Source organism: Fopius arisanus, unplaced genomic scaffold (genome assembly GCF_000806365.1).
Source record: "Fopius arisanus strain USDA-PBARC FA_bdor unplaced genomic scaffold, ASM80636v1 scaffold00015, whole genome shotgun sequence".
Taxonomy (NCBI): Eukaryota; Metazoa; Arthropoda; class Insecta; order Hymenoptera; family Braconidae; genus Fopius; species Fopius arisanus.
In genome coordinates, this window is record NW_011887754.1 from 1,483,669 (window position 1) to 1,507,429 (window position 23,761).

The 23,761-nt window shown below is 37.5% G+C and overlaps 3 protein-coding genes and 1 long non-coding RNA gene across 10 annotated transcripts; 2 read left to right on the plus strand and 2 right to left on the minus strand.

Annotated features, from left to right (window-relative positions):
* The first annotated feature begins 1,460 nt into the window (after positions 1 to 1,460).
* On the plus strand, positions 1,461 to 9,067 carry LOC105263599 (alpha-N-acetylgalactosaminidase). 3 transcript variants are annotated; one of them, XM_011299896.1, is made up of 8 exons: positions 1,461 to 1,545; positions 3,487 to 3,653; positions 6,065 to 6,239; positions 7,094 to 7,268; positions 7,408 to 7,502; positions 7,963 to 8,322; positions 8,411 to 8,575; positions 8,724 to 9,067. In XM_011299896.1, exons 2-8 carry the CDS (start codon positions 3,502 to 3,504, stop codon positions 8,910 to 8,912), a joined length of 1,311 nt encoding a protein of 436 aa, XP_011298198.1. In that variant the 5' UTR covers positions 1,461 to 1,545; positions 3,487 to 3,501; the 3' UTR covers positions 8,913 to 9,067. The 3 variants fall into 3 exon arrangements, with proteins under 3 accessions (XP_011298198.1, XP_011298199.1, XP_011298200.1); XM_011299897.1 differs by lacking the exon at positions 1,461 to 1,545 and adding an exon at positions 1,875 to 2,036; XM_011299898.1 differs by lacking the exon at positions 1,461 to 1,545 and adding an exon at positions 3,138 to 3,247.
* On the minus strand, positions 8,944 to 10,580 carry LOC105263598 (uncharacterized). The gene is made up of 2 exons (XR_891910.1): positions 10,494 to 10,580; positions 8,944 to 10,017 (listed from the first exon to the last, which is right to left on the minus strand). It is a non-coding gene; the product is annotated as an uncharacterized lncRNA (long non-coding RNA).
* Positions 10,268 to 20,269, plus strand: LOC105263597 (ankyrin repeat and BTB/POZ domain-containing protein BTBD11). 5 transcript variants are annotated; one of them, XM_011299895.1, is made up of 8 exons: positions 10,268 to 10,313; positions 11,656 to 11,803; positions 14,815 to 15,004; positions 15,262 to 15,519; positions 15,597 to 18,041; positions 18,206 to 18,499; positions 18,610 to 18,792; positions 18,862 to 20,269. In XM_011299895.1, the coding sequence occupies exons 2-8, from the start codon at positions 11,658 to 11,660 to the stop codon at positions 19,069 to 19,071; spliced, it is 3,726 nt and encodes a 1,241-aa protein (XP_011298197.1). In that variant the 5' UTR covers positions 10,268 to 10,313; positions 11,656 to 11,657; the 3' UTR covers positions 19,072 to 20,269. The 5 variants fall into 5 exon arrangements, with proteins under 5 accessions (XP_011298197.1, XP_011298196.1, XP_011298193.1 ...); XM_011299894.1 differs by lacking the exon at positions 10,268 to 10,313 and adding an exon at positions 10,501 to 11,383; XM_011299891.1 differs by lacking the exon at positions 10,268 to 10,313 and adding an exon at positions 13,438 to 14,168 and having other exon boundaries at positions 11,721 to 13,143.
* On the minus strand, positions 20,185 to 22,491 carry Syx13 (syntaxin 13). The gene is made up of 6 exons (XM_011299889.1): positions 22,214 to 22,491; positions 21,517 to 21,727; positions 21,290 to 21,455; positions 20,882 to 21,063; positions 20,670 to 20,803; positions 20,185 to 20,601 (listed from the first exon to the last, which is right to left on the minus strand). The coding sequence occupies exons 2-6, from the start codon at positions 21,717 to 21,719 to the stop codon at positions 20,426 to 20,428; spliced, it is 861 nt and encodes a 286-aa protein (XP_011298191.1). The 5' UTR covers positions 21,720 to 21,727; positions 22,214 to 22,491; the 3' UTR covers positions 20,185 to 20,425.
* Between the last annotated feature and the right edge of the window lie 1,270 nt (positions 22,492 to 23,761).

Below are 23,761 nucleotides of genomic sequence, written 5' to 3' on the forward strand. Positions count from 1 at the left end.
GTGAGATTGCCATTGGTTCCCATTGGTTCGCCTTGTCACGGCATCCCCTCGAGCTCGTGGCGAAAAAATATGTACGACAATTCACCCTTCGGGCGATGGTTGACCCATCTCTCTCCCTCCCTCCTTTTACAACACGTCTTCGTTCACATTTTTTTTCCCTCTTCGGGAGTGGAAATATCAACCCCTTCCTCTTTCCTCCCCATTCCACCCTCTTTTATTTTATATTCGCAAAACAGGATTTTCCAAAAGTACTTGAAAAAAAAAATGATATGGAAGAGAAGAACGACGAAGGGAATGGAAAAATAATAATGGCGGATTTTCATATTGAGGAAGAAGGAGGTGATGAGGAAGTGGGTGGTATGTGTACGAAGGGGACAGGAGGGTTGGAGTGGGTGGATGACGTAAACGAGAGGGTGATCCTGCCAGGAGGTACCCCAGTGTTCTACCACGTGACCATCTACGTCCTTCCGACGGTTTGTCTATTTTTAGACGATTTTAAGGGCGCTTCCGCGATACCAAGTCAGAGAGAGTCGGCAAAATTACTCGTCGACGACGACGTGGCGCACTCATCGTCGCCTTCGTCGGTATGACGTCACCACCCCCATGTTCCCGTCAATTTCACATCGAGACATGAGTTATGACAATGAACTGGGGGTGCGAGACCTCCCACCTTTAAATGCCCCTTAAAATCCTGTGATTTTTCATTCATAAATTAAATTTTCGTCGCACTTACAAGATTTTTAATAAATAAATTAAAGTCATACTCCATAAATAAATAGAGTATCCAATAAATTGAGCGAATTGGACGTGAATTTTTTAAGATTACATATTCTGGTGGTGTTTGAGTTATTCTCTGTTGAGGAATTATTCTCAAATATTTAGCCTCCAAGTTTGTCGATAGTTTGTGCGAATGCCTCGACATTTGTGGATAGATAGTTGTGGCATAAGACTAGGCAGGAGCTGCACAAGTTATAATAATACCGTTAGAGGCTAAAGGCTACTCCAAGGAATATCCAAGTGACTTTCACTATCTTGCATCGTGTTCACAAACGCCTAGTATATATGTAACCTCTGTAATGTGGTGCAGAGTTAGGAGGTGGGAGGAATTACGAGAAACAGGAGGGAATAACGTAATACCACAAATCACTCCTTTTTCTTTACATTTTTCCGAATTCTCCAGCAAATTCAATATTTTCAATAGTCTCAATACTCATCAAACCCACATCTTGACAGTAATATCAATATTTCAACTGATAACCGCATAATCAATTAAAATTTCTACTGGGTAAATTACTGATTGATTGAAGAACGAGATTATCGGAAAAGTTGAGCGTGAAATTGCAACTGGCGTCGACTGATTTTTTTTTTCGTCTGACTTTATCTCACCGCTAGCAATTTCCATGATTTTATCGGGCAGATTGCAGCGTAAAAAACAGACTGATAATGAAATTATGCGCTATATAAGCAACAAGTGCTTGTAATTGATAGTTGGATCCACTTGAAGACTGCGCAAGTGTTTTTCCGCATTTTTCATTCGATTCGCAGGTAAATTTACTATCGATTAATATCTTTCTCTCGAGGTAATCAAATCAATGAATTGATAATTTAATCGATGAATTATGCCTTAAGTATTTGCAATTTATGGTTGATTGTTGTCTGAAGAATTTTATTTTGTTGAATGAAATTGTTAAATGAAATATCGCGCTGATATGCAAATTATTATTCATTTATTCTTCAAATCGGTTACGTATTGGGTAATAAAAATGAAGCAAGTCCTTCCTAAATTATTCACCTGCTGATTGAACTGTTCAAATTCCAATCCCTTGATTAGCGAATTCCTATATTGCCGATCTTATCTCCTTGTAACCTTTAAACAAACAACCGTCATATCTCGTGCCAATTTAAGACACCACTTGGCAAAGTAATCGCCAAGTGAATTTTTGTTGATTATTTTGAATTCTTATTTTGCGAAAAATACTTTCGATAGGAAAACGATAATTATCCTGCATATCGGATAATCCAGGGAAGCACGAAAGGTAATTAATTCCACCCAATCAATCATCTCGGGAGATATTGTGATGGCCCCGAAATAAATAAAATCAATGCATCATGCAAGGGATCAAGGTGCAAGATAATTCCCGATAACTCTATTAACAATTCAGTGCAAGTTTTATAAATTGTGCAATCAAATTTTCTCATTAAGAAAATAATTGAAAAGATTCATGGGGAAATTTACGGGAATGGGAAATGTTAATTTTATCAATTCGTGAAAGTTAATGGAAATCATTTTAATCTTGAGAAAATATTTTTCAAAATTTTGGGATAATTCGGCCCTGAATATTCATTCTCATTTGTAAAGTGATGAACATTGTGAAACTCCGAATTCCATGAACTTTTTTCAATGCTGAAACCTTATTCAATTGTTCATGAAATGGCATTATATTTTTCCGCGATCAGTAAACCTCTTTCTCTTTATAATGAGCTCAGATTGAGTTCAATTGACCAATTTATTCGTGAGTTAGGAATATTTTTTAAAAACCCATAAAAAAATATTTACGTCAGTCGAATTGTTTGTGACAAGAAGTTTAATAATGTTTTCATCTTGAAAAAATTAAATTCCACATCAATCAAATTTGACAGACATAAACAACAATTGAATCAACAAAAAACAGTGATCAGCGACGATAAAAAAGGATGAAAAAATGGCGGCATTTTTTTTTAAATCTCATTTTGAATATCCACCTGCAAAAGGATTCGTAGAGCGCAATTACACGGTTATGAAGCATGAAGAGTACAATAACAGGCTAAAATTCCCACAGATAATTTCATAACGAGTCAAACTCGTGCCCCAGAGTATCTTGAAAATGCCCTGTCCAAACAAAGGCTGATCCCCCCGAGAAATAGCACCTAATGTCTCACTGTTGTTGTACTTTGTGGGCGTGAAATGATCTTGTGAATGGGAAAGGAGAAGGCCCCACCTTCGCTGTTTGTATTTTCAATATATTTTTCCACATGGAGATAATGGATGTGTTGGTAGGAGGGAAACTTATGACAACTACTATTACCAGATGGTGAGTGAGCTAGCCAATGCAAAAATGAAATGGGGCATTGGGTGAAAGTACTTCTCGGCCTGTGACTTCAAACACCGGTTGGAGTCTCTTATTGCAGATCAGTCTGGTCTCAACACTTGTGTCGAGATGGTCAGCAGAGCATTATTCATCTCAACTTAATACATCATCATAAATCGGTGTTTACCATTTTTCATTTTGATACTCCAATCAATGATTGAGACTGTGATTGATCTCAGTGGTATTATCTGCTTGTCCGGTGGCCATCCCACGCTGATTGTTGCTAGGAGGCTTTATTTATAATTCAGTTCACTCAGCTATGCAGCCAGTCGATTAGTTCAACTCAACCTGAAGAGTTGAAAAGCATCCACCGACTGTTTCAAGGATTTTTTCAAAAGTGGACAACTCTGTTTTGCAGTGGTCACTCACCAGGATGATCATCAACTGGATATTCTTGGTAGTACTCGTTGCTCCCTGTTTTTCTCTAGAGAATGACCTTGCCAGGACTCCTCCCATGGGATGGTTGGCGTGGGAAAGATTTAGGTGCAACACCGACTGCAAGAATGATCCTGATAATTGTATAAGGTGAGTTTTCGTTTACCACTTTCCCATTCACCTTTTTTTTTTTATCAATACTCACTCACTTGGAGAGTTATTTCTCGTTCTCATTATATTATCGTTCATCTTGGCGCTTGCTACAATTAAATATGATGCCTCTCGTTAATGTTAATTAAACCAAGGAGACTTTTACTTTTTTTTATTGATGATAATTGCCTCACCGTTTTGGACATTTCAAGTTCACTCTTTGCAGCCTTGGATGATTTACTGAGGTTCACTGTTTATGTGGGTCAGTGTGTATTTGTTAGTTTTCACTTTCGCGGGTTTAAAGAGCTCGCGTGGACTTTATAAGTAATTTTTTTTTAAAGCCACATTGTCTGGTCCGATCGAAAGCATTCTTTTCATGCTCGAAGTAGCGGCTAATCTCGATATTTATGGGCTTCGAGGGTGTGTAAATGCCAAGTGTTAATGCACGTGGATTTTGTGACAAACGCACCGATGCACCTTCGTTTGGATTTTTTGAGTGTTGACCTCATCGGACCATTTTTTTTCTCAATCATTCTATTTAATATGATTTTATTACCCAATCTCTCGATTTTAAAAGGCAATATCAACAAACCTTTGTTGGAAATTTAATCAGCTACAATAAAAAGTCCTTCAACGTTTTCACCTTGAATCGATAGTTTTCGAGATAAATCGATAATGAAGAGAAAAATGTTAATTTGCTCCCAAAATACTTGAGGCGATAAAAATTATACATGAATTCATTAATACTAAAAAGATGAGAATTTCACTTTGAATGATTTATCAACAGCTCAGCGAAAAAATGATCAAACCAATGCATTCAATATTGCATTGAATATGAAAAATAGTAGACTTTAATAGTAGACAAAACGTTTGATTGGATTTGTCTTTTTTTTTAAGAGAGGAAATTCCGTTGGGAGTTAATGGATTTGAAATTAAAAGGCGATGTAATAAATTCAAGGTGAAAAGTCGCTCTCGGGAATTATAGTCATCTTGATTCATCCCATTGTTCTACCGTTCTGAATTTTCATAAAGTTGTTGACGAGATAATGTTAGTCATGAGACCTCGAAAATGATTGAAGATTTTATTGTGAGCTTCAGCTATGAGAGGCATCAAACTTTTTGTCGAATATTTCTGATTAATTGCGGATGCTGTAGATGGTTTTGCTCTCGAAGATTCAAGCTCAAGGCGTTGGAATGTCCGGACACCACAATCGCGTTTCTTCATTCACCAGAGAAATAGTAAATAAGTCGATTTCGCCTTTCCAAAGGTTTTTCTCTTATAGGAATTTTATGTCTTGTGTCGAGAAAAATATTTTAAATTACAGACTTCAATCTGGGGTCATGAAACAAATAGGGAGGTTCTGTTTAGAAGGAATTAGTGTGGTCCTCACTTTCCGAGATATTTTTTTGCGAAAAGTGGTTTAGTTATATCTCGATTTCGGAGGGGTTTCCTCTGGTTCAAAGATACTTAGGTTCGACCGGTAATTGCTAGTTTATTATTGCGGACAGACGGAATTGACCGATAGTACCACAGATTGCGGTCTTAAAACCTTGGCAGTTTCCAGTGTTTGCCGATGGTAAATAGTCTAGTGAGTGGAGAGTTCGACGACCAGCATTCTAAACAAAGACGATGTAGATTTTCTTAGTTACCGTATTTGGAATCGTGACAAAAAATCGACACTCGCGTTTATTTTATCACGATAAGATAGACCTGTTTCGATACGACACTTGAAATTTCCGCCAGAAGTATAGCAAATAAAAACAGGCAGTTATCAGGAGAAATTATAATATTGAGTAACGAAATGATTTTTAATGAAAAAAGGAAAAGTAGATGACACTCCCATTTCTCCGGGACTTTCTCAGAGCTACGTGATACATTCACCCTGGGATCACTCTAGAATAGACAATGAATATCGAAATGGTGATGACAGCCAGGAAATCACGCAATTTTCCCTGATTTTTTCCTTTCGAAATAATTTTCCTAGACGAGAATAAAGCCGCTGTATAGAAGTAAAAGATAGAATGCGAAGTTTTTGGAATTGATTTTTTTATCTGAGTATGGAATTGATTTACTCAGGGAAGATTTTGATTTTTCCCCTGGAAGTTGAACGTTAATTTCCCAACAGGTTGAAAATAATAGAATCGGTGAGAGATTTACTGCTGTTTGTGCACGACTGCGCTTTATAGATTCATAAACAACTCGTGATTTTGTCATTTCATCACTCTTATCCGAATGGTGACGACTGGGTTCATTACAGATTCATAAAAGATGGTGAAAACAGGAAACGAAATATTTTAATTGGAGAGCTTTAGCTTTCCTCTCGACGAAACTGGCAGTGATAATTATTTATTTGTCGTCCTTGGGTGTGCCATCACTGTATATTAATAAAATTGTTCTGTTCACCCTGAAGCGATCAGCTCTTCAGGACCATGGCGGATATCCTGGTGACAGAGGGCTATGCCGATCTCGGTTACGAGTACGTCAATATCGACGACTGCTGGTCGGAAAAGTACCGGGACACAGGCAATAATCTCGTTCCAGATCGCAACAGATTCCCCTATGGTCTCAAGGATCTCGGTGATTATGTAAGATCATCCTGCTCCATCCGGAACTTCCAGTTTACAGCTCTTGTATCCCCCCATACTCCCGTTCACCTTCACTTTCTTTCCACATACTTCATGTTTCATTTCTTTCGTTCAACCTTTCTGCTTTTTCGATGTCTCATAATTAAATCCTTATCTTTCCAAATCATCATTCCCATTCCAAAGAGGAAGAAGTGCATTTTTTTATTTTATTTTCAAGCATTGGATATTTTTATTAAAACGTACACCCACCCAAACCCCCCCGAAATTTCAATCCAATATTCCATAACAATTAGTAAAACATTTTTAAAAACTCAGAGTTATTAAATTTAGTAAATAATATTCACGTTTCAATGAAAATCCGCGATTGACTTGAATTTTCCAATGAATTATACTGCGTGATTTTTTTTTTGTTGCGAAAAATTCAGGAATAAATTAAAAACATTGAAGTTAATGGTCAAATCAGCTCGTTAAAAATTAATACGCAGTTTGGGCTCTTTCACGAGCGAGGGAACTCCTTAACTTTCTTTTTTTGCGTGCATGATTTACTCACGATTTCTTGGGACGTGAGTAAAATTTTTCTTGGAGGCTGTTACTTTGGTACAAATGAAAATTTTCAATATCCCGTGCGCTGTCAATAAAAAATAATAATTCCAGCCCTATCCCCACGCCTCAGGAGTTTTCTCACATTCTAATTTGAGGAGTGATTTACGACAATTATAAGTGCATGTTCTCACATGATTTTCACATTATTCCCATAGTTTCCATGAATTATAAAATTCATTATGGATAAATCAAGAGTGGAGGAATGGTTATTATGATGAATTTGGTGATGCAATGGAGTAAAATTGATTCAGATTCACTCGAATGGACTCAAGTTCGGTATTTACGGGGACTATGGCAATTACACTTGTGGCGGATATCCCGGGAGTATTGCACATATGGAGAGAGATGCAAGCATGTTCGCATCGTGGGAAGTTGATTATGTCAAATTAGATGGATGTTATGCCGATGCGTTTGACATGGACAAAGGTAATTTTTTTTTTATCCATTTCGATTGTTCTTTCATAAAACCATTATAAATGATTGCATGATTATTCGCCATTCGCACAATGCCAGGAAAATAATGGAAAAAACATTGACATCAATCATATTTCATTCATCTCCTCAGGTTATCCTGAATTCGGATATTTCATGAATCGCACTGGACGAAATATGGTTTATTCCTGCAGCTGGCCAGTTTATCAAATTTATGCAGGAATAAATGTAAGTGAACTCATTAAAATGAAATAGAAATGAAGTCACTGAAAGAAAATAAATCCGTTAATTGGGTGAATGATTGTTGGATTGTTTATTGATAATTCTCTCAGCTGCAGAAAAACTTGCATCTTTTCATGCAACGATTTAAATGAAACAATGAATGATTCATTAAAGATATACAATCAGAAATCGAGTCACGAGATATTTTCAAACGACATTTTTCAAGGAAAAGATTTCTCACGAATAGAAAAAAATTTGCACCACAGATATGGAATCACAAGTGGAGTGAGAATATTCATCATTGTTACTGAAGTAATGAGTAATTGTAGGAGAAATGATCAGATATTTTTCGGTGGAAAGTGTCCCATCTGGAGAGAACGTTTGTTCACACATTTTTCTAGATCATCTGTCCAATAATAATAGCGGGAAGAGAGCATTTCATAATTATAAAAAATTACCATTCCAGCCAAATTGGACGAGTATAATCAAGCACTGCAATCTGTGGAGAAACTACAATGACATTCAGGACTCCTGGTCGAGCATCGAGACGATAATTGACTACTATGGTGATAATCAGGACAGTATCGTGCCAAATGCCGGTCCAGGCCACTGGAATGACCCGGACATGCTGATAATTGGAAATTTCGGGCTGAGTTACGAGCAGAGTAAAACGCAGATGGCCCTCTGGGCGATCTTTGCGGCACCACTGCTGATGTCAGTGGATCTGAGAACAATCAGGCCAGAATTCAAAGCGATCCTGCAAAACAGGAAAATTATCGCTGTGAACCAGGATCCTTTGGGTATCCAAGGACGGAGGATCTACAAGGTTCGATGAATTATCAATAAAAATTGATATTCTTCAAATATAAATATCCAAATATTCATTGTTGATCGATTTATAATGAACATTTCAGCACAAAGGCATCGAAATTTGGGCTAGGCCAATAACTCCAGTAGAGCAGAATTATTACTCTTACGCTATTGCATTCGTGAATAGAAGAACTGATGGCACACCCTCGGATGTGTCGGTTACGCTGGAGCAATTGGGATTACAGTACAAGAAAGGTTACAAAGTTGAGGTGAGATATTTTTTTTAATCGCTGTTCAACAAAAATTTTGCTATTTCACAGCAATTCCGAAATATTCCAGTTACCATTTGATTCTTGAATTGGTCATTGTAATAACCATGGTATTTTATTTTATTCTCTGTAATTGCTGGGGTTGCAGGATCTGTATGAGGACGTATACTACGGTGTTCTTGAACCCAAGAGGAAAATCAAGGTCAAAGTGAATCCCTCAGGTGTCGTGATCCTTCGTTGTGATATCAAGGTGGAGACGACACCCACACGTAACCAGTATTCCCAATTCTCGCCACTCAATCATGTGTTCCAAGTTAGACAGAACTCCTTTGAGTAGATAGTTACGTTATTTTCTATTGTTTATTACGTTTTTTTGCCAATTAAGCAGTGATTTAATATTTCCATCTTAATGATTAACGATGAATTGATTGAATGTTACCGATGAATTTGTACGCAGCTGTAGAACTATGAAATTAAATCGAACAAACAGAAGTCATGTGTTTTTCATTCGAAATTTCCCGCCCCGAATTTGTTCGAAATCAAAGAGGATTAACTAAAAGAGAGGCTCAGTTTTGGGAGTTTTAGTCACCCCACTGGCATTGTAGTACCTCTCCCAATTTTTTTCTATTTGTGAGTTAATTGGACTGAAAAATTTCAAAAAAATTCACCACTCTCGCAATAATGGGAATTCCCGGGAGCAGTGAACAGATCTGAGTTGTGGATCGACCGCAGATCCGAAATGGGGGAGAAGGGGCCCTCGTGGAGTGATTTTTAATTTTTTCATATTTTGAAAAATTTCCACTTGAAAAATTTCAAAAAAAATTCACCACTCTCGCAATAATGGGAATTCCCGGGAGCAGTGAACAGATATGAGTTGCGGATCGACCGCAGATCCGAAATGGGGGAAAAGGAGCCCTCGTGCAGTGATTTTTAATTTTTTCATATTTTGAAAAATTTCCACTTGAAAAATTTCAAAAAAAATTCACCACTCTCGCAATAATGGGAATTCCCGGGAGCAGTGAACAGATCTGAGTTACGGAGCGACCGACGATTCGTAATGAATTAACAATTTCAACTCCACTAAAATGGAAAAAAATATTTGTTAATAGGATGGTTGAAATATTTCGTTTTCGAGTTATTCAAAATGCATATTCTGTTGCGGCATCTTCTCTGCTAAAGCTGCGTTCATACAGTCGTACTTCTCCAACCTCATCTATCTTCTTTCTCACAATCTATCCCCTCCAGTCTTTCCAGTGGACCCAGAAAGAAAGATGCTGTGCAAACTGTGCCGCTGTCGTCAGTAATTGACCGCCCCCAAAAAGGGACGAGCCGTGTCTCCTGGTTGCAAATCAATTTTTGCAAATTAACGTCAAGTTCATTCTTCGATTAGCTATTTATACTACAGGTGGCACCATCACAAAGTGACTTTCTTCCCGGCTGCACTGAAACATTGGTAAATAAAAAATTCCATAAAAAAATTGTACAAGTAAAAAATGGCTTTTTATTTACTCTACATTTCAAGACTGTCGTGATATATCACAACAACTTGTTGATTCCATCGTTGTACAATATTTTAAAATAAAGTGGGAAAAAATTGATTTGTCAAATAACCGTTCAAATGACAGTTAAAAACAATGAGTTATTTAACACAAAAGTGAATGTAAATTTGATTTTCAAAGTGAGTGAGAAGAAACAAAATGGAAATACTATATTATTTTTCGTATTTTTGATGGAACAGGTGAGTTGTTGCATAATCTTAATTATTACTTCTTTGAAAATTTTTGCGTGCTAAAAGAAAATATATTTTTTTATTATTTACTAACAAATAGCAATATAGTTTTGCATGGCTATAATTTCCATAAATATTATGTATTAATGTTTAATTACTGATTGATTAATAATTGATGATTTACTAAACCTGATTAATTATTACTCGGTTTCATGATACAAGTGTAAATGACATTGGCTATGTTACGGAACCAACTGCAATTCTCTTAGTATCGGGGAGTCTAAACAAAAATTACGTTGTGATATCATTTATTTTTATATTTATTAAAACATTAGGAGTATGCACAGAATTTTTTTATCTCCATATTCATATATTTAAATATTGCTTTATTTATTTTCCTTCGGGATTTCTCTTTCCCTTAAATCTTTCAGATTTAATCAGAAATATAATTCACTGAATATACTAATAATTTAACTATTGGCGTCGTGTTTATCCGATATTCCACATAAAAATCTCAGTTCGGTCGTGTTGAGTAAAATAGTCACAGTGGCTCTTCACTGAGGATTCAATATGGAAGGGGCCAGTGAAAGGCCAGTCGACAACGCGGGATAAAGAGAGAGGAGTGTGTGGTTGTGTCTACATACAACGTGAAATTTAGTTGGCCAGCCCTTTGGAATGCAGTGACTGAAAACGTTTCTGACGTATCCAGGACATTCTGTTAATATTTGCCACTGATAAATTTCAATCCAATAGCAGTGATTACAATTCTATTAAGAAAAAATATTCTCCCACAATTTTTTTATTAATATTGTACATGGCATTTCCGCTAGAAAAATTTTCCCTCCTGATACTTCAATGACTAACTTGTAACTTGTTTTCCAACACTCCACGATTCTTGTCAAAATTACTCTGGCCATTAATTTATCAAATTGTTTAGACTCCTGTTTAATGCTCAACGTCAGTGAAAAAAGTAAAACTTTGTGCTGTTAAAGGAAATTGCTCATTACTTGCATCTGCGTCCCCGAAAAATTATTATGATTGATTAAATAGTCCATTATTAATAAGCATTATTTCGTCAGGTAAGCATAATATCTCTATCGTTTAATGATACCGGTAATTATTCCTGTGCATATCCACTAATGACCTTCCAGGTGCTCGTGAAAGTACCTACTGCAATTACTTTCCTTCTCCATCATATTGTTCTAATTGAGTGTGAGACCCCTCTATAAATTGGCTCAAGTTTTTACCAACTTTCATTTCAGTGAAAAATTCGCACGATACTAATTTCAATTACCACCTCATTTATTCATGAATTCGCAAATTTTAATTTTCTATTTTCATTCACGATGAGGGATGGAGCCCTATACCCAAACGCTGTTTCTCGGAGCATCTAGTCCTTCGCCTCAGCAACAGCAGGTCCAAGCGGTAACACCTCCCAATCACTTGAGTGCGTGTATGCCAGAGTCTGGCCACGAAATTCTTCGTCCAACGCCACGAAGGTAAGTATTACCACGAAAAAAATTTCAGGTGGAGAAGCGCTCGTTAAAAATTACGAGCGCTGACCAATTACCTCTCTATCGATGAACGATGTCGGACAAGTTGAATGACATTCCAATGTCATACCCATCTGAGAGATAAAAAAGAAAACCCCATGAAAAATGGCATAATGCTTTGCGAAATTAATCACACTATGAACGAATAAGAAGGATTGATTGTGGCAGGTCAGGTAGGTAGAAAGAAAACAAGTGATGAAAATGGCGTTAAAAGTCCCCAAGTTGGAGCCTGATGTAACCCCGCATTGCCGTCTGCCTGGAGGTTCGATAACCTTACCCAGAGTCATAAAATCAATTTTTCATTTTTCTTCCCTCCACCTCTTCTTCACCCTCTCATCAAAGTTGATCATTAAAAACTGAAAATGCTGAAATCCTGGAACAGTAGCGGTGGCTTAGAAAAAAAACAAACAAACAAACAAAAAAAAACAAATAACAACGAAAAAACAAATAAAAATAGCGGTGCGATGTGGAGAATAATAGGAGTACCTAGACTTATCTCTGTGAAATCGAAAAATGTGTTGGAAAAAATTAAGAAGAGAAACGTTAGTTGAAGAAAAAGAGTGAGGACGCTGTGAATGTGTACTCACGGGAAACACATTGGCCTGAATATGTGTTTAGCGTTTATTGTTGTCAGTTCACGATAATCCTCCACTTTTACATTTTCAACAACTTAAAGTTCCCAGACATTCATTGCAAAACACGTAACTTTCAAACATACTCATTTAAAACCCTGCTCAAACCGAGATGAAAGTAGTGTACTAGACACATCCCTAATGAAGCATGTGCGAAATTTTTTGACAGGAAATTTGCGAAAAAAAAAAGGGGGGGGGGAGGGAATGCAGCGATTGCTCCGATGTTACCTTTGTTTTTCTTCTTTTTAAATTGTCACGGAGGTTGGCAGGGGTTGAGTTGAAGCAGGATGTAGGATGAGCACCGGATGTTCAGCCCTAAATCACTGATACTAACACTGGTACTCTTGGTCTTTTCAATGAGGGAAACATGAAATTTCATTCGCAAAAAAATAAAACGTTTAACGTCGGCTAGGGGCTGTGAGTAGTGAGCCCCTCGTCCCTAATGGACTTGACCTACACCTCGCTGCTTATATTCTTCCATGAATGATACCACTGAATTTATAACAAAAGACGCCTATATACTGTTGGATGAGGTTGTTTCCATTACCCCCCTCGCGATGCCCAACAGAGGAAGTACACACGTTTCACCCGTTGATGTGCAGGAAGTCACGAAAGAGGCTTAGTTCAGTCATATGTTTACATCCGAACGAGAATGTAAGTGGCTCTCCACATTAAAACTTATCTCTAAATTGTAAATTTATCAATATCTTAAAGGATTAATCGCAAATCCCTCCAAATAAATCGAGTGAATTGACATAATGACGACTTACGTTTCATTAATAAACGAATATTTCAATGTAACTTTCTTTGTCAATACTGATTGCCATGGATGACAAGTACTCACACATAATAACTCGTTAAAATTCTGGAAATGAGTTAATAATGCCAAAGAAAAATTCATCCTGCACCAGCGCTAATTGCAATTGTCACATGTGCAAAGAATTGAAGGGTTGCAGAATGGATATGCCACCAATTGAATCATACATTGGCAAACAGTCGGACACAGTGAATTTCATTCTGCGGAGGCCTATACCATTTGTGAACCGTACACCGTCGAGGGAGTGGCAGGAAGCGACAAAGTGTGATGTCTATGAGAGCATGTCGACGCTTGAGGACAAAACTCGTCTGACATTTGATGGAAAAGCTAGGGAGCAGTTTGTCGGGAGTTCAGTAAAGTGTCCGAGTGCACTGTTATCGAGCCCCTACAAATCGTTAGGAGTGCACAAAAGTCGAGGACCACTACCAACGCGCCCCGCACCACCTAAACCTTTACTGAATCTCAGCATGGTAACGCCCAACTGGAATAATAATGAGGAAAAACCTACGAGCAATTGTAAAAATAAAGTGGTTATTTACTGTGGGGATAATAATCCAAATATCGCACACGATTATGAACAGATGAGCATGATAACTGACGAGAGTCAATCTTCGTGGTCAGTGATACAAGCCAGTGAACATCCAAACCAGAAATTTCAACATTTAACTCTTGACTGTCAAAATGTTGAAACACGTAATAATGAAGGAACCAGTGAAATAATCATCAAGGTCACTCCCAGTAAGAAGGACATCATCAGGATAGAAGAAGATGAGACTCTCCTAGAGGACTACTGGTCATTGCCTGGTGATACGACCGGATTTAAGGCGGACTGGAGTTTTGTACAGCAATGGAGATTGAGGGGGTAAATAAATCATTGAACATGGTTGAATCGAAATATCATGTTTAATTACTGAGTAAATGTATGAACAATCTTCTCATAGCCGATAGCGTTTGATTTGCTCATCCTAATAATCCTCATCTCAAAAAGATGAGGAAATAAAGAAAAATAAATCCATATCGTTATATGCGTTGGACACATTTATAAAGTGTTTATTATTATTTTATATAGACAACATTTGCTTAAAAATACCTTTACGCGGTCACACACCACCAATCTCCCGTATTTCACCACCTACCCTTTTCTTTTTATGCGCATTTAAGCGTTTTATTTTGGTTTCTGTATTTTTCTTTCTCTCTCAATTATTTTATTAATTGTTTTATCCTCTTTATCTGTGACTGTTGGGCAACGGTATCAGGGCCCGCGCGAGATGCTGACCTCAAAAAGATATACGACATGCAAGCCAAATGGGTACCTCGAACAAACATGCTAAACCGTACGATTTTATCAGTTTCACAATTTGATATCTGCGAGTAGTTAAATACGATATTAATACCCTATTCATTTAACATTAATTAAAAATGTACCATCGGGCGTAATCACTCTGTTTGAATTCCTCCGTAGCCGGTCGACCATTTAAATTATTTTACCTTTCTCGGGTTGACTTTAGACCCGGAGGTGGTACACGAGAAATTTTCTCTCCGCCGTATGCCAAGGATAGCTCAGAATTACCACCTTCAAAATCACATAATATGGTTCATATGATACCGGAAAGGGACACGGACAGTGTGGCACCAACACCTACGCCCCAATATCCACACCAAGCTCAACATCATCATATCAATTTGCATGAGCTTCAGGTACTGTTAAGTTGAAATTAAATATATTCATTAACATGTTTTGTTTATTTTTTTTTTCAAATAGTATGGTGGAGGCAGATAGGCATATTATACTCATTATATGAAAAAATTAAATAAATAAATAAAAATAAGGAAGATGATCAAGTTGAATTATGAAAATATAATTGAAATAATTGGTAAATATATTATGAGGGAGGATTAAGAATAGTGAAATTGAATAATAGTGGATTAGATTGAGATCATGATAAATATTTTAGGGTCCGAGACGTATGAGTAGCGAGGGTACGGGCAATAGCTCCTCCGACGAGAACCGTTCATCAGGGCACGCAAGTATGTCCGATACAGGTGGACATACAAGCAGTAGTTCCCCACCCCATCGTCATCACCGTAGTCAAAATCCTTGCCAATTGAATTCCGTCCCCGAGGATGACAGGCTCTCAGCGTCAGTTACTCAGAGAAATGGCCGCATAAGAAATGGACAGAGTCGTAATCGCCATCGAGCCACTCCCGCCAAGGTAAGTGCCGTTTATATCCCAAAAATATAACATTAAAATACCATTAATATGTACTTGATAACACGGTGACGATACAGTTGCATGGAGTGCCATGGTCGCAGCATAGTTCTGGACTGGAGGACATTAAACTAGCCATTCAGCAACTGACAATGCGTTCCCACACATCAACGTCAACTTACTCCTCTCTAAGTGGCTCTGAGAGTTCTGAACCGGCAGTTAGAAGACTCATACGACATTCTAGTCTTGAGACAATCAATACAAACGTCACGAGTGCTGATGAATTTGTATGGGTTGATTCCCATAATCGTTTGGTGGAGCTACAACAGCTGCCCTGGACACATCACGACGTTTTAAGACTGCTGCAAAATGGTAGAACTCGAGAACATGTGGATGAGGTAGCGATGGAGACGATTCCGAGACTCTCATATCTCCTCCAACGTGCCCTAGTTCGCATCGCAAGAGAAATACAGAGATTATCAAGGCCTCTCGGTCTTTGCTCCAAGTACGAAGTGTACTCTGCCTTTAAAATAGTCCTCTGTCCAGCCCTCGCTGATTCTTGCACAAAGGCTTGCCTCCGTGCTGCTGCCATGTTTGCCGTTTCTGGAGATCAAATCAAACAATCAAAAGCCTCTCGCTCTGGCCTTCAGCTTCCAGTTGGTAGATTCTTTCGATGGATGTCAGATGTTAAACTTGGTAGGATGATTCATGAATATGCTGCTATTTATCTTGCTGCAGGAATGGAGAATCTTTTGGAGGAGATACTGTTGCAATGTCTTCCCACTGAGCCCCACACAACTCTCACAGCTAGCATGCTGGAACATGCAATCGCCAACAGTGGTGACCTTTGGGGACTCCTTCAGCCATATGCACATTTAAACGCCGGTAGAATAGCTTGTGGGGCACTCGCTATGCCCAGATGGGCTAGTGTCAGTTCATTAAACTCTTCAAATTCATCAAAGAGTGGAAGAGAGACATCAACAACACTGCCTGTTGCGGCACTCGTTGAGTCGTCACTCTTGACAACTTGTGTTGGCTCAATGGCCGAATTACTCGATCTAATTGGAAAAGTTTCTCATACCGGCGGGTCCTCTCTACCGCTCACCAATAAGGCATTAAATGCCTTGTTTTATTATATGCGCTGTTCTCAACTTGAGCATGGTGAGAGAGGGGGTCCAGCAATTCAAGAACTCTCCTATGAGCGCGCCTACGTTGTACTGCCACCCCTCGTCGAGTGGCTACGGGTAGCTACAGCACATGCTGACCACCGTCACAGCCTCATCCTCGACCACGACGATATAAATCAAGCAGCAAGACTCCTCCTTCCTGGGGTCGATTGTCCAGTGCGTTCCATCACTTTCGACGAGATAACTCTATCGAAACGCATTGACGATTTGGAATATATCCGCCGTCTTAGCCTAGATATGGCCTTTAAGATGATGATAAGTGGTCGTGCGGAGCTCATATCCCAGGCCTGTGCTTTTCTTCCCACCACTAAACACAATACTGTCAATGACAATGGCTTTACAGCTCTGATGCTCGCTTGCATTGTAGCAAATGAGACTGCAGTGACTGCCCTCCTTGACGCCGGTGCAGATCCCAATGTCGAGAGCCCACTACCACTCGCCAATTCAAATTCAACAATACCAACAATAAATCCAACTATCACAACCGCCGTCCTAACTACAAGTAGCCCTGGACAAAAAATACCCTCCTACTCCTATGGCAACAATTCAAATTCTATTCAGAGCTGTTTCAATCCAGAGACACAACACTGGACAGCTCTGACATACACTGCTCTTCTGGGTCACTGCAGTATCGCTAGGATTCTGTTAGAGAGAGGAGCAGGTGTCGAGGGTGGTGCGAAACTCAGTGAGGACAAGTGCACAGTGACTCCTCTCCAGGCAGCTTCAGCCACTGGAAATCATGAGATGGTCGCTCTGCTGCTGGCACATGGGGCTCAACCATTCTTATCTACTCTTATGAAGGACTCCTTCTGTTACTCTGGGGCTGCGCAGCGAGGCTGTTATTCAGCTATTTCAGTGGCAACTGCTCACGGACAGAGAGGCTGTCTTCGTCAGCTTCTCTCAAATCCCCTGAATTTTTCTGCAAAACGAGGTGAAAGAGAGGAGGTTTTGTCCCTTGAAGAAATTCTCGCTGAGGGAAATTCTAATACTGGCCAATACCAGAGCAACATACAACAGCAGTCGTTGGATGGTCGCAGTGGTCGTAAAGAGGAAAAGGAACCGGTTTTTAATAAAAATCAGAATAAAGCCCTGCACGAAGCCATGTACCACAGCGCTGAGAGCAATCATCTCGATATTACTATGGAGCTCAGAGGATTCAACGTAATGTGGAGTCTGCATTGCTGGATTCACAGCCTCTCCACGGCACATGAAATGAGAAAAGATACTGTCATTGATCAGTTACTCCACGATTTTCTCCAAGTCCGTCCAGATGATTACTCTAATCAATTCGTGCAGGAGTGTCTTCCGTTGCTATTCAATATCTTTCGATATAGTAAGGTAATACTATATAATATAATATAATATAAATAAATTCCTATTTTGAGTAATTTTGAGGAAGAGTGATGAATATCTTTTGTATTTTCTATTATTATTATTAGTATAATCATATTAGCATCATTATCAATTACGTTGATCACTCCTCTTTTTTTCGTGAATGACAGAGGGAGGACACAATACTTTTGCTTGGTGATATATTCTCCACCTGCTTTGGATGGGAACCGATAAAACCAATCAGGGATACAACTCTATCTAGTGGTTCTAGGATAGACCCCAAGTTTGTTAATAATCCAGAGCTAAGTGATGTTCAGTTCCGAGTGGAGGGGAAGGTATTTTATGGACATAAAATTGTTCTGGTCACGTCTTCACCGAGGTTCAGGAATATGCTGAGTTCAAAATTGTGTGAGGGAAACCCACCAATCGTGCAGATTAATGATATACGTTATCATATTTTTCAGGTGATATAAAATATCCCTCACGTTTCCTATCTAAAAAAAAGAAAAAAAAAAGAAACAAAACTAAAGATACAAAAAGTCATTTTAAATAAACAATGGATTTTACTTCCCAGATGGTCATGGAATTTCTATACCACGGTGGCTGTACTACTCTAGAAGTGAACCAGAGCGATGTATTAGAATTAATGGCAGCAGCCAACTTTTTCCAACTGGATGGATTGCTTCGATTTTGCGAATCTCAATGCTCTGCTATGATTGATCTCGATAACATCGTTTCCATGTACATCCATGCTAAGGTAGTTCTGCCACAATCCAATGTTGCCTACCATCAAATTTTCATCGATTATTTTCTTGTATAACTCCAGGTATATAACGCTGCACAATTACTAGAGTACTGCCAGGGATTTCTTCTTCAAAATATGATTGCCCTGCTGACCTACGATGACTCAGTTAAACGTCTATTATTTGCTAAAAAATTACCCAACCACGATGTACTTGCTGGATTGCTTCTCACCCTGCAGTCACGATTAAAATCGAGCAGACCACAGTTGCAAAATATTAAATTGAAAGCATAGAAAGTATAGATATTTAAAAATTATTCTTATCTGTCTTAAGGGGTTACACTACCCTGACGCTCGAAAAAACAGGTCAAAAAATGAATTTGTTCTTTAATGCACATATTATATTTATACGGAAACTTTTATTTTACATACATATCATAGATATTTCCGAATAATTTTCAAGAAAAAATATTCTTAAAAGAATAACAAATTTTTTAAGCGAAAAAAAAACGATTTTTTTTTCCAGTATAGTGTAACCCTTTAATCCATAAAAAGACTGGAATAACTCGTTCGATAGTATTATTTACTCTTTAAGAAGGAGCATCTTTCAGCATCTATGTACTAAATACCCTAAATCTTAAGACCCAGTTGAATTATCTTTTCTACATTTCCTAGATATTATTTTTTGTTCTGTTTTTCTTCATTATATTATTAAAAAGTATTATTTCGTAGATGCTTTCATACATCAATTCGATGATTCCATCTGTAAAATGATTTTTTTTTAATGTTATACAACAATAACCACGTAGATAATGTCGGAGAGATAATTCGGCCGTACCTTAATTCCATACTTGCCAAGTTTCAATATAATAAACATGAATTTTCGAAGATTGTTGTGCAAATAGTTGTATGTAAAAACGTTATAAAGTTCATATTATTTATGTGATGAGAACTGTACCCTCAATAGTAATAAAATAAATTGCATAAATATTTTTTAATAGAACCAATGAAAGACTCGAAGTACACCAAGTATAATTTTTAATAGAATATAGGTAAGTAGGTTTTAAAATTGTATTTATTTTTTCTTTGTTTTTTTTTATATATATATTTTGTAGTATAATTGCATTATTACTATAATTTTGCATACAAGTTAACAATTACAATATTACTGAGTATCCTCCGAGAAAGATAATTCATTAGAAGTATATACAATATCAAGATAATAGTTTATGATAATGGTGATAATTAATGAATCTATTTTCAATTTTATTTCTTTTTATCTTGGAATGCCTAACAATTATCATTTACGTTGACTCAAATTGGATTTTCGAGTTAATTGAGTTGTCTCGGACAATTTTAACCTGTTCACGCTTGACTGAACAAACAAAAAGTTGGTAATTATTATTTAATTAAATTCCATTTCATTACTGGCAGCTGAGAATAATGAAACCTTTGCCTATATTCTATACAATGAAAAACAACTTATCGAGAGTAATACTCGTTTTGTGCGTTTTCATAATTCATATTAAAAACAAAAAGACATAGAATATCTTTCTTCTCCACAATAGTAGTGATAAAAAATAGTAAAGGTAATTGAGACAGCCCTTGGTTAGTTTGAACAAAATATAATCTACATTGGCTGGAAGCGCTAACTCAATTTCGTGACTAGAATAATGGTCAGTATAATGAGAACGATAACAGCTATTACGAGGAGAATGCAAATTTTCCGTCTGAATTTACTTTGATAATTACTGGCCTTTACGAGCTCCTGTGCCCCTAGCTCAGCATTTCCATGAACGTTCTCAATATTATTTTCAATGGTATCTGAACGAATAAGGTAGTTATTATTATAGAATTGAATGGAATAATGAATTTAATATTTTATATCTTACCAATTGCATCCCCCTGTTGATGTACCAGTGCACCTAATTCTCTCATTATTTGATTCACATCGAGGATATTACCCTCAACACGCTTTATCCTATCCTCTCGTTCCAGTACCATGCCTTGCTCGAATTCTAATGTTCTGAAAGAATCATCATGTCACGAATAATACATCTAGTCTTTAATGGTCTTTATCAAGCTTGATGAGCGAAGAGATTACCTTAGCTCTGCTTTTTTTTCATCATCCATGTAGGCTTGCATGAGACTCTGACGTTCAACATCAACATCAACATCAACATCAACATCAACATCAACATCCACATCAACGTCACCATCACCATCCTGACTATCCATAAGATTTGTAGAGGGTAAGATATGCCTCTTAGATTTATCAGCTAGTGTCTACAATCATCGCGGGTAAGATTACAAAAAAAATTATCTATGAATTTGGACAAGTTAATTTAATAATGGTTATCAATAATAACCAGAAAATAAATTGAAAATGCCGTTTGTACCGTCTGTAAGTACTCTAAAGTGTTGTACTTCAAAAAATGTCTAAAATCCATCTAGATATTTTGCACATGCCTTCCATGTTTACTGTATTAACATTCTTTATGTAGTGACGTACTTTTTGCATGTCAGAATATCTTCGTACTGCTTCTTTGAAGTCTGTCGTTAGTTTTTCTATTTGTAACTTTTGCTGTTTATCACCACGCCTCATCAGTACTGTCAGCCTAGCTATGTCTTTACTCGTTTGGGTGACCACTTGATTTGTACTCATTTGAGTATTATGCCTAAGGAATAATTTAACCATTGTAAAAATAAGTACAGTGATTAGTAACAATAGATTCTTACACTTTGTCCCTGAGCCCCTGATTATCTTTACTAGTCCCTATGCTTTTGAATGCTCTTTCCAGTGTTTTCCAGCCGGTATTTATCGTATATATATTTGTTGTTATATTCTCACTGAGGCTGTAAAGTTCAGTTGGACTGAATCCCACATCAGGTACATCAGTCCTGTGGTCTGTCGACCCGTAATTTTGAGAACCATGTGCCATCCTTTATTCTAAAGATGATTAAATTTTTATTTATATCACTTATTTGACGATCAATTGAGATGGTCATAGTCATAATAATAATGAAGAACGACCACCCATTGTCAAAAGATGAAAATCGTTGAAAAGTGAATAATATTTTATAATTATTTATTAGTATGCGTGTGGTTATTATTATACGGTATTTATCCCGAAAAATCATATTTTTGAACAGAAAGGCTTACGCTTTTGTTTTTAAATAAGGATTAGATTAAAATTAAAAATGAAGAATCTTTATTATTGCCAATAATAGTACTCGAAGTGGATGATTAACATGATGACATTCGTCAAGTATCATTGGTTTTGGAATGAATCACACATTCACACATCAATACAATATCAATTAATTAGGAGTGCCAATTTGATGGCCGGGCCAATTATAATAATTAATTGATACACGATGAATATCATAGAATATGAGGAGAATATCACCACCAATCATTAAGAGACCAATTTACCTTTTTAAAATGTATGACACGTTCCTCGAGTATCTTCAGCCCCAATACCTCTCGTTGTTCTGCATTTAATTAAAAAATACAGTTGAGATTGTTGAGATGGTGATTTACTTCTGACTGTTCACAACGACTAAGCACCAAAATCGAACATTCGCCAAACTCGGAAAATGACAGTTGCCTAAACGGTGTCTAGGGTCCCGTTTCTCTGACAATATTCTCTTGCGATTTTTAACACACTAAAATACTAAAATATAATATGATTCTCTGGTATCCCGTACCCAGGCGCCACTACTAGAGTCGAACTTCAGGCAATTGTAGACTGCAATTTAATGTCAAAAAATTCACAGTCATCAACCACAAGCCGAGTAATTGAAAAAAAAATAAAAAAAAATAAAAAATAAATTGCAAATAGGGGAAAATGAACATTGCTCGACAATAGAGATATTGTAATGAAAAAAAAGTAGCCTAAATAAAAGGGAAGTAGCTGGAATAACGTCGTTGATTTCTCCACAAACCTAGTCAAGTTGATATAATAAAAATTAATGATAATAGTAAAAATGATTTGAATAAATAAAGTCAGGCGGTAAATAGAAATTTTGAAAAAATGAAGAGGATTTAGTGATGTGGATAGAGGTAGGATTGAATGGTAGTAGTGCATGCAGAAGGGGCGTAGGGGGACGACAGGTTAGTCGCACGGCGGACGCTGACGTGACAAGACGTGCATGGTGCGGAAGTCCCCGAGTCCGACCGATAGATTGCGAAAGCCTTCACCAAACAACAACCGTCTACCGTAAGTAAAACCTACTTCTATGATTTTCTACACTATAATCATTAGGACTTGACTCAAGTTGCTACAATTGTGCTCGTTGAGGTGTTAATACTTGTAACGGTGATGGTATTTTAATAGTGGTTTAGTATCCGAGTGATCAATTGCTGGCTAGAAGAGTAAAAAATTGTTGGGAATAAGGCACCGTGGTGGGACGGAATTTTATCGAGGGTAGGTGCTGCTTTACGGCTCGGGCATGTACGTCGTCGTTTCGTGCGTCATGTCGGGCGCATCTTCCATCTTTCCGTTCCTCTCCCCAGCTTTATTTTTCATTTATCCAAATTTAATCCACATGTTTTTTTACTTGGAATGCCTCCTTTACCTCTTTCTTCTCCACTTTCAATGGGGAAATTCACCCTAGAGAGAATGACCTCACCATTAACCGAGCTGTTCTTTTTCAACGTATGACCCACGCAATCCGGGCATACTTTTGACGTTTTATTACATGATGACATAGTTTGACTTTTCGTGCCTGCTCATGCTCGTGGTGTTTGTCCGCGTGCTCGAACTTGTTGTATCCGTACCCGTACCTTCTTCATTTTCTCATGCTAACAGCATCATTAATTATTCTCCGAAAAATCACTCCCCACGATCGTTCAATTAATATTCATGGAATAGTTGGCGCATTGATATTTATATGGCATTTATATTGTTCCAGTGCTGAAATTAATTCAACAAATTCGGAAAATTCGACATTTCTACACTTTCATTGAATTTTCACCTGA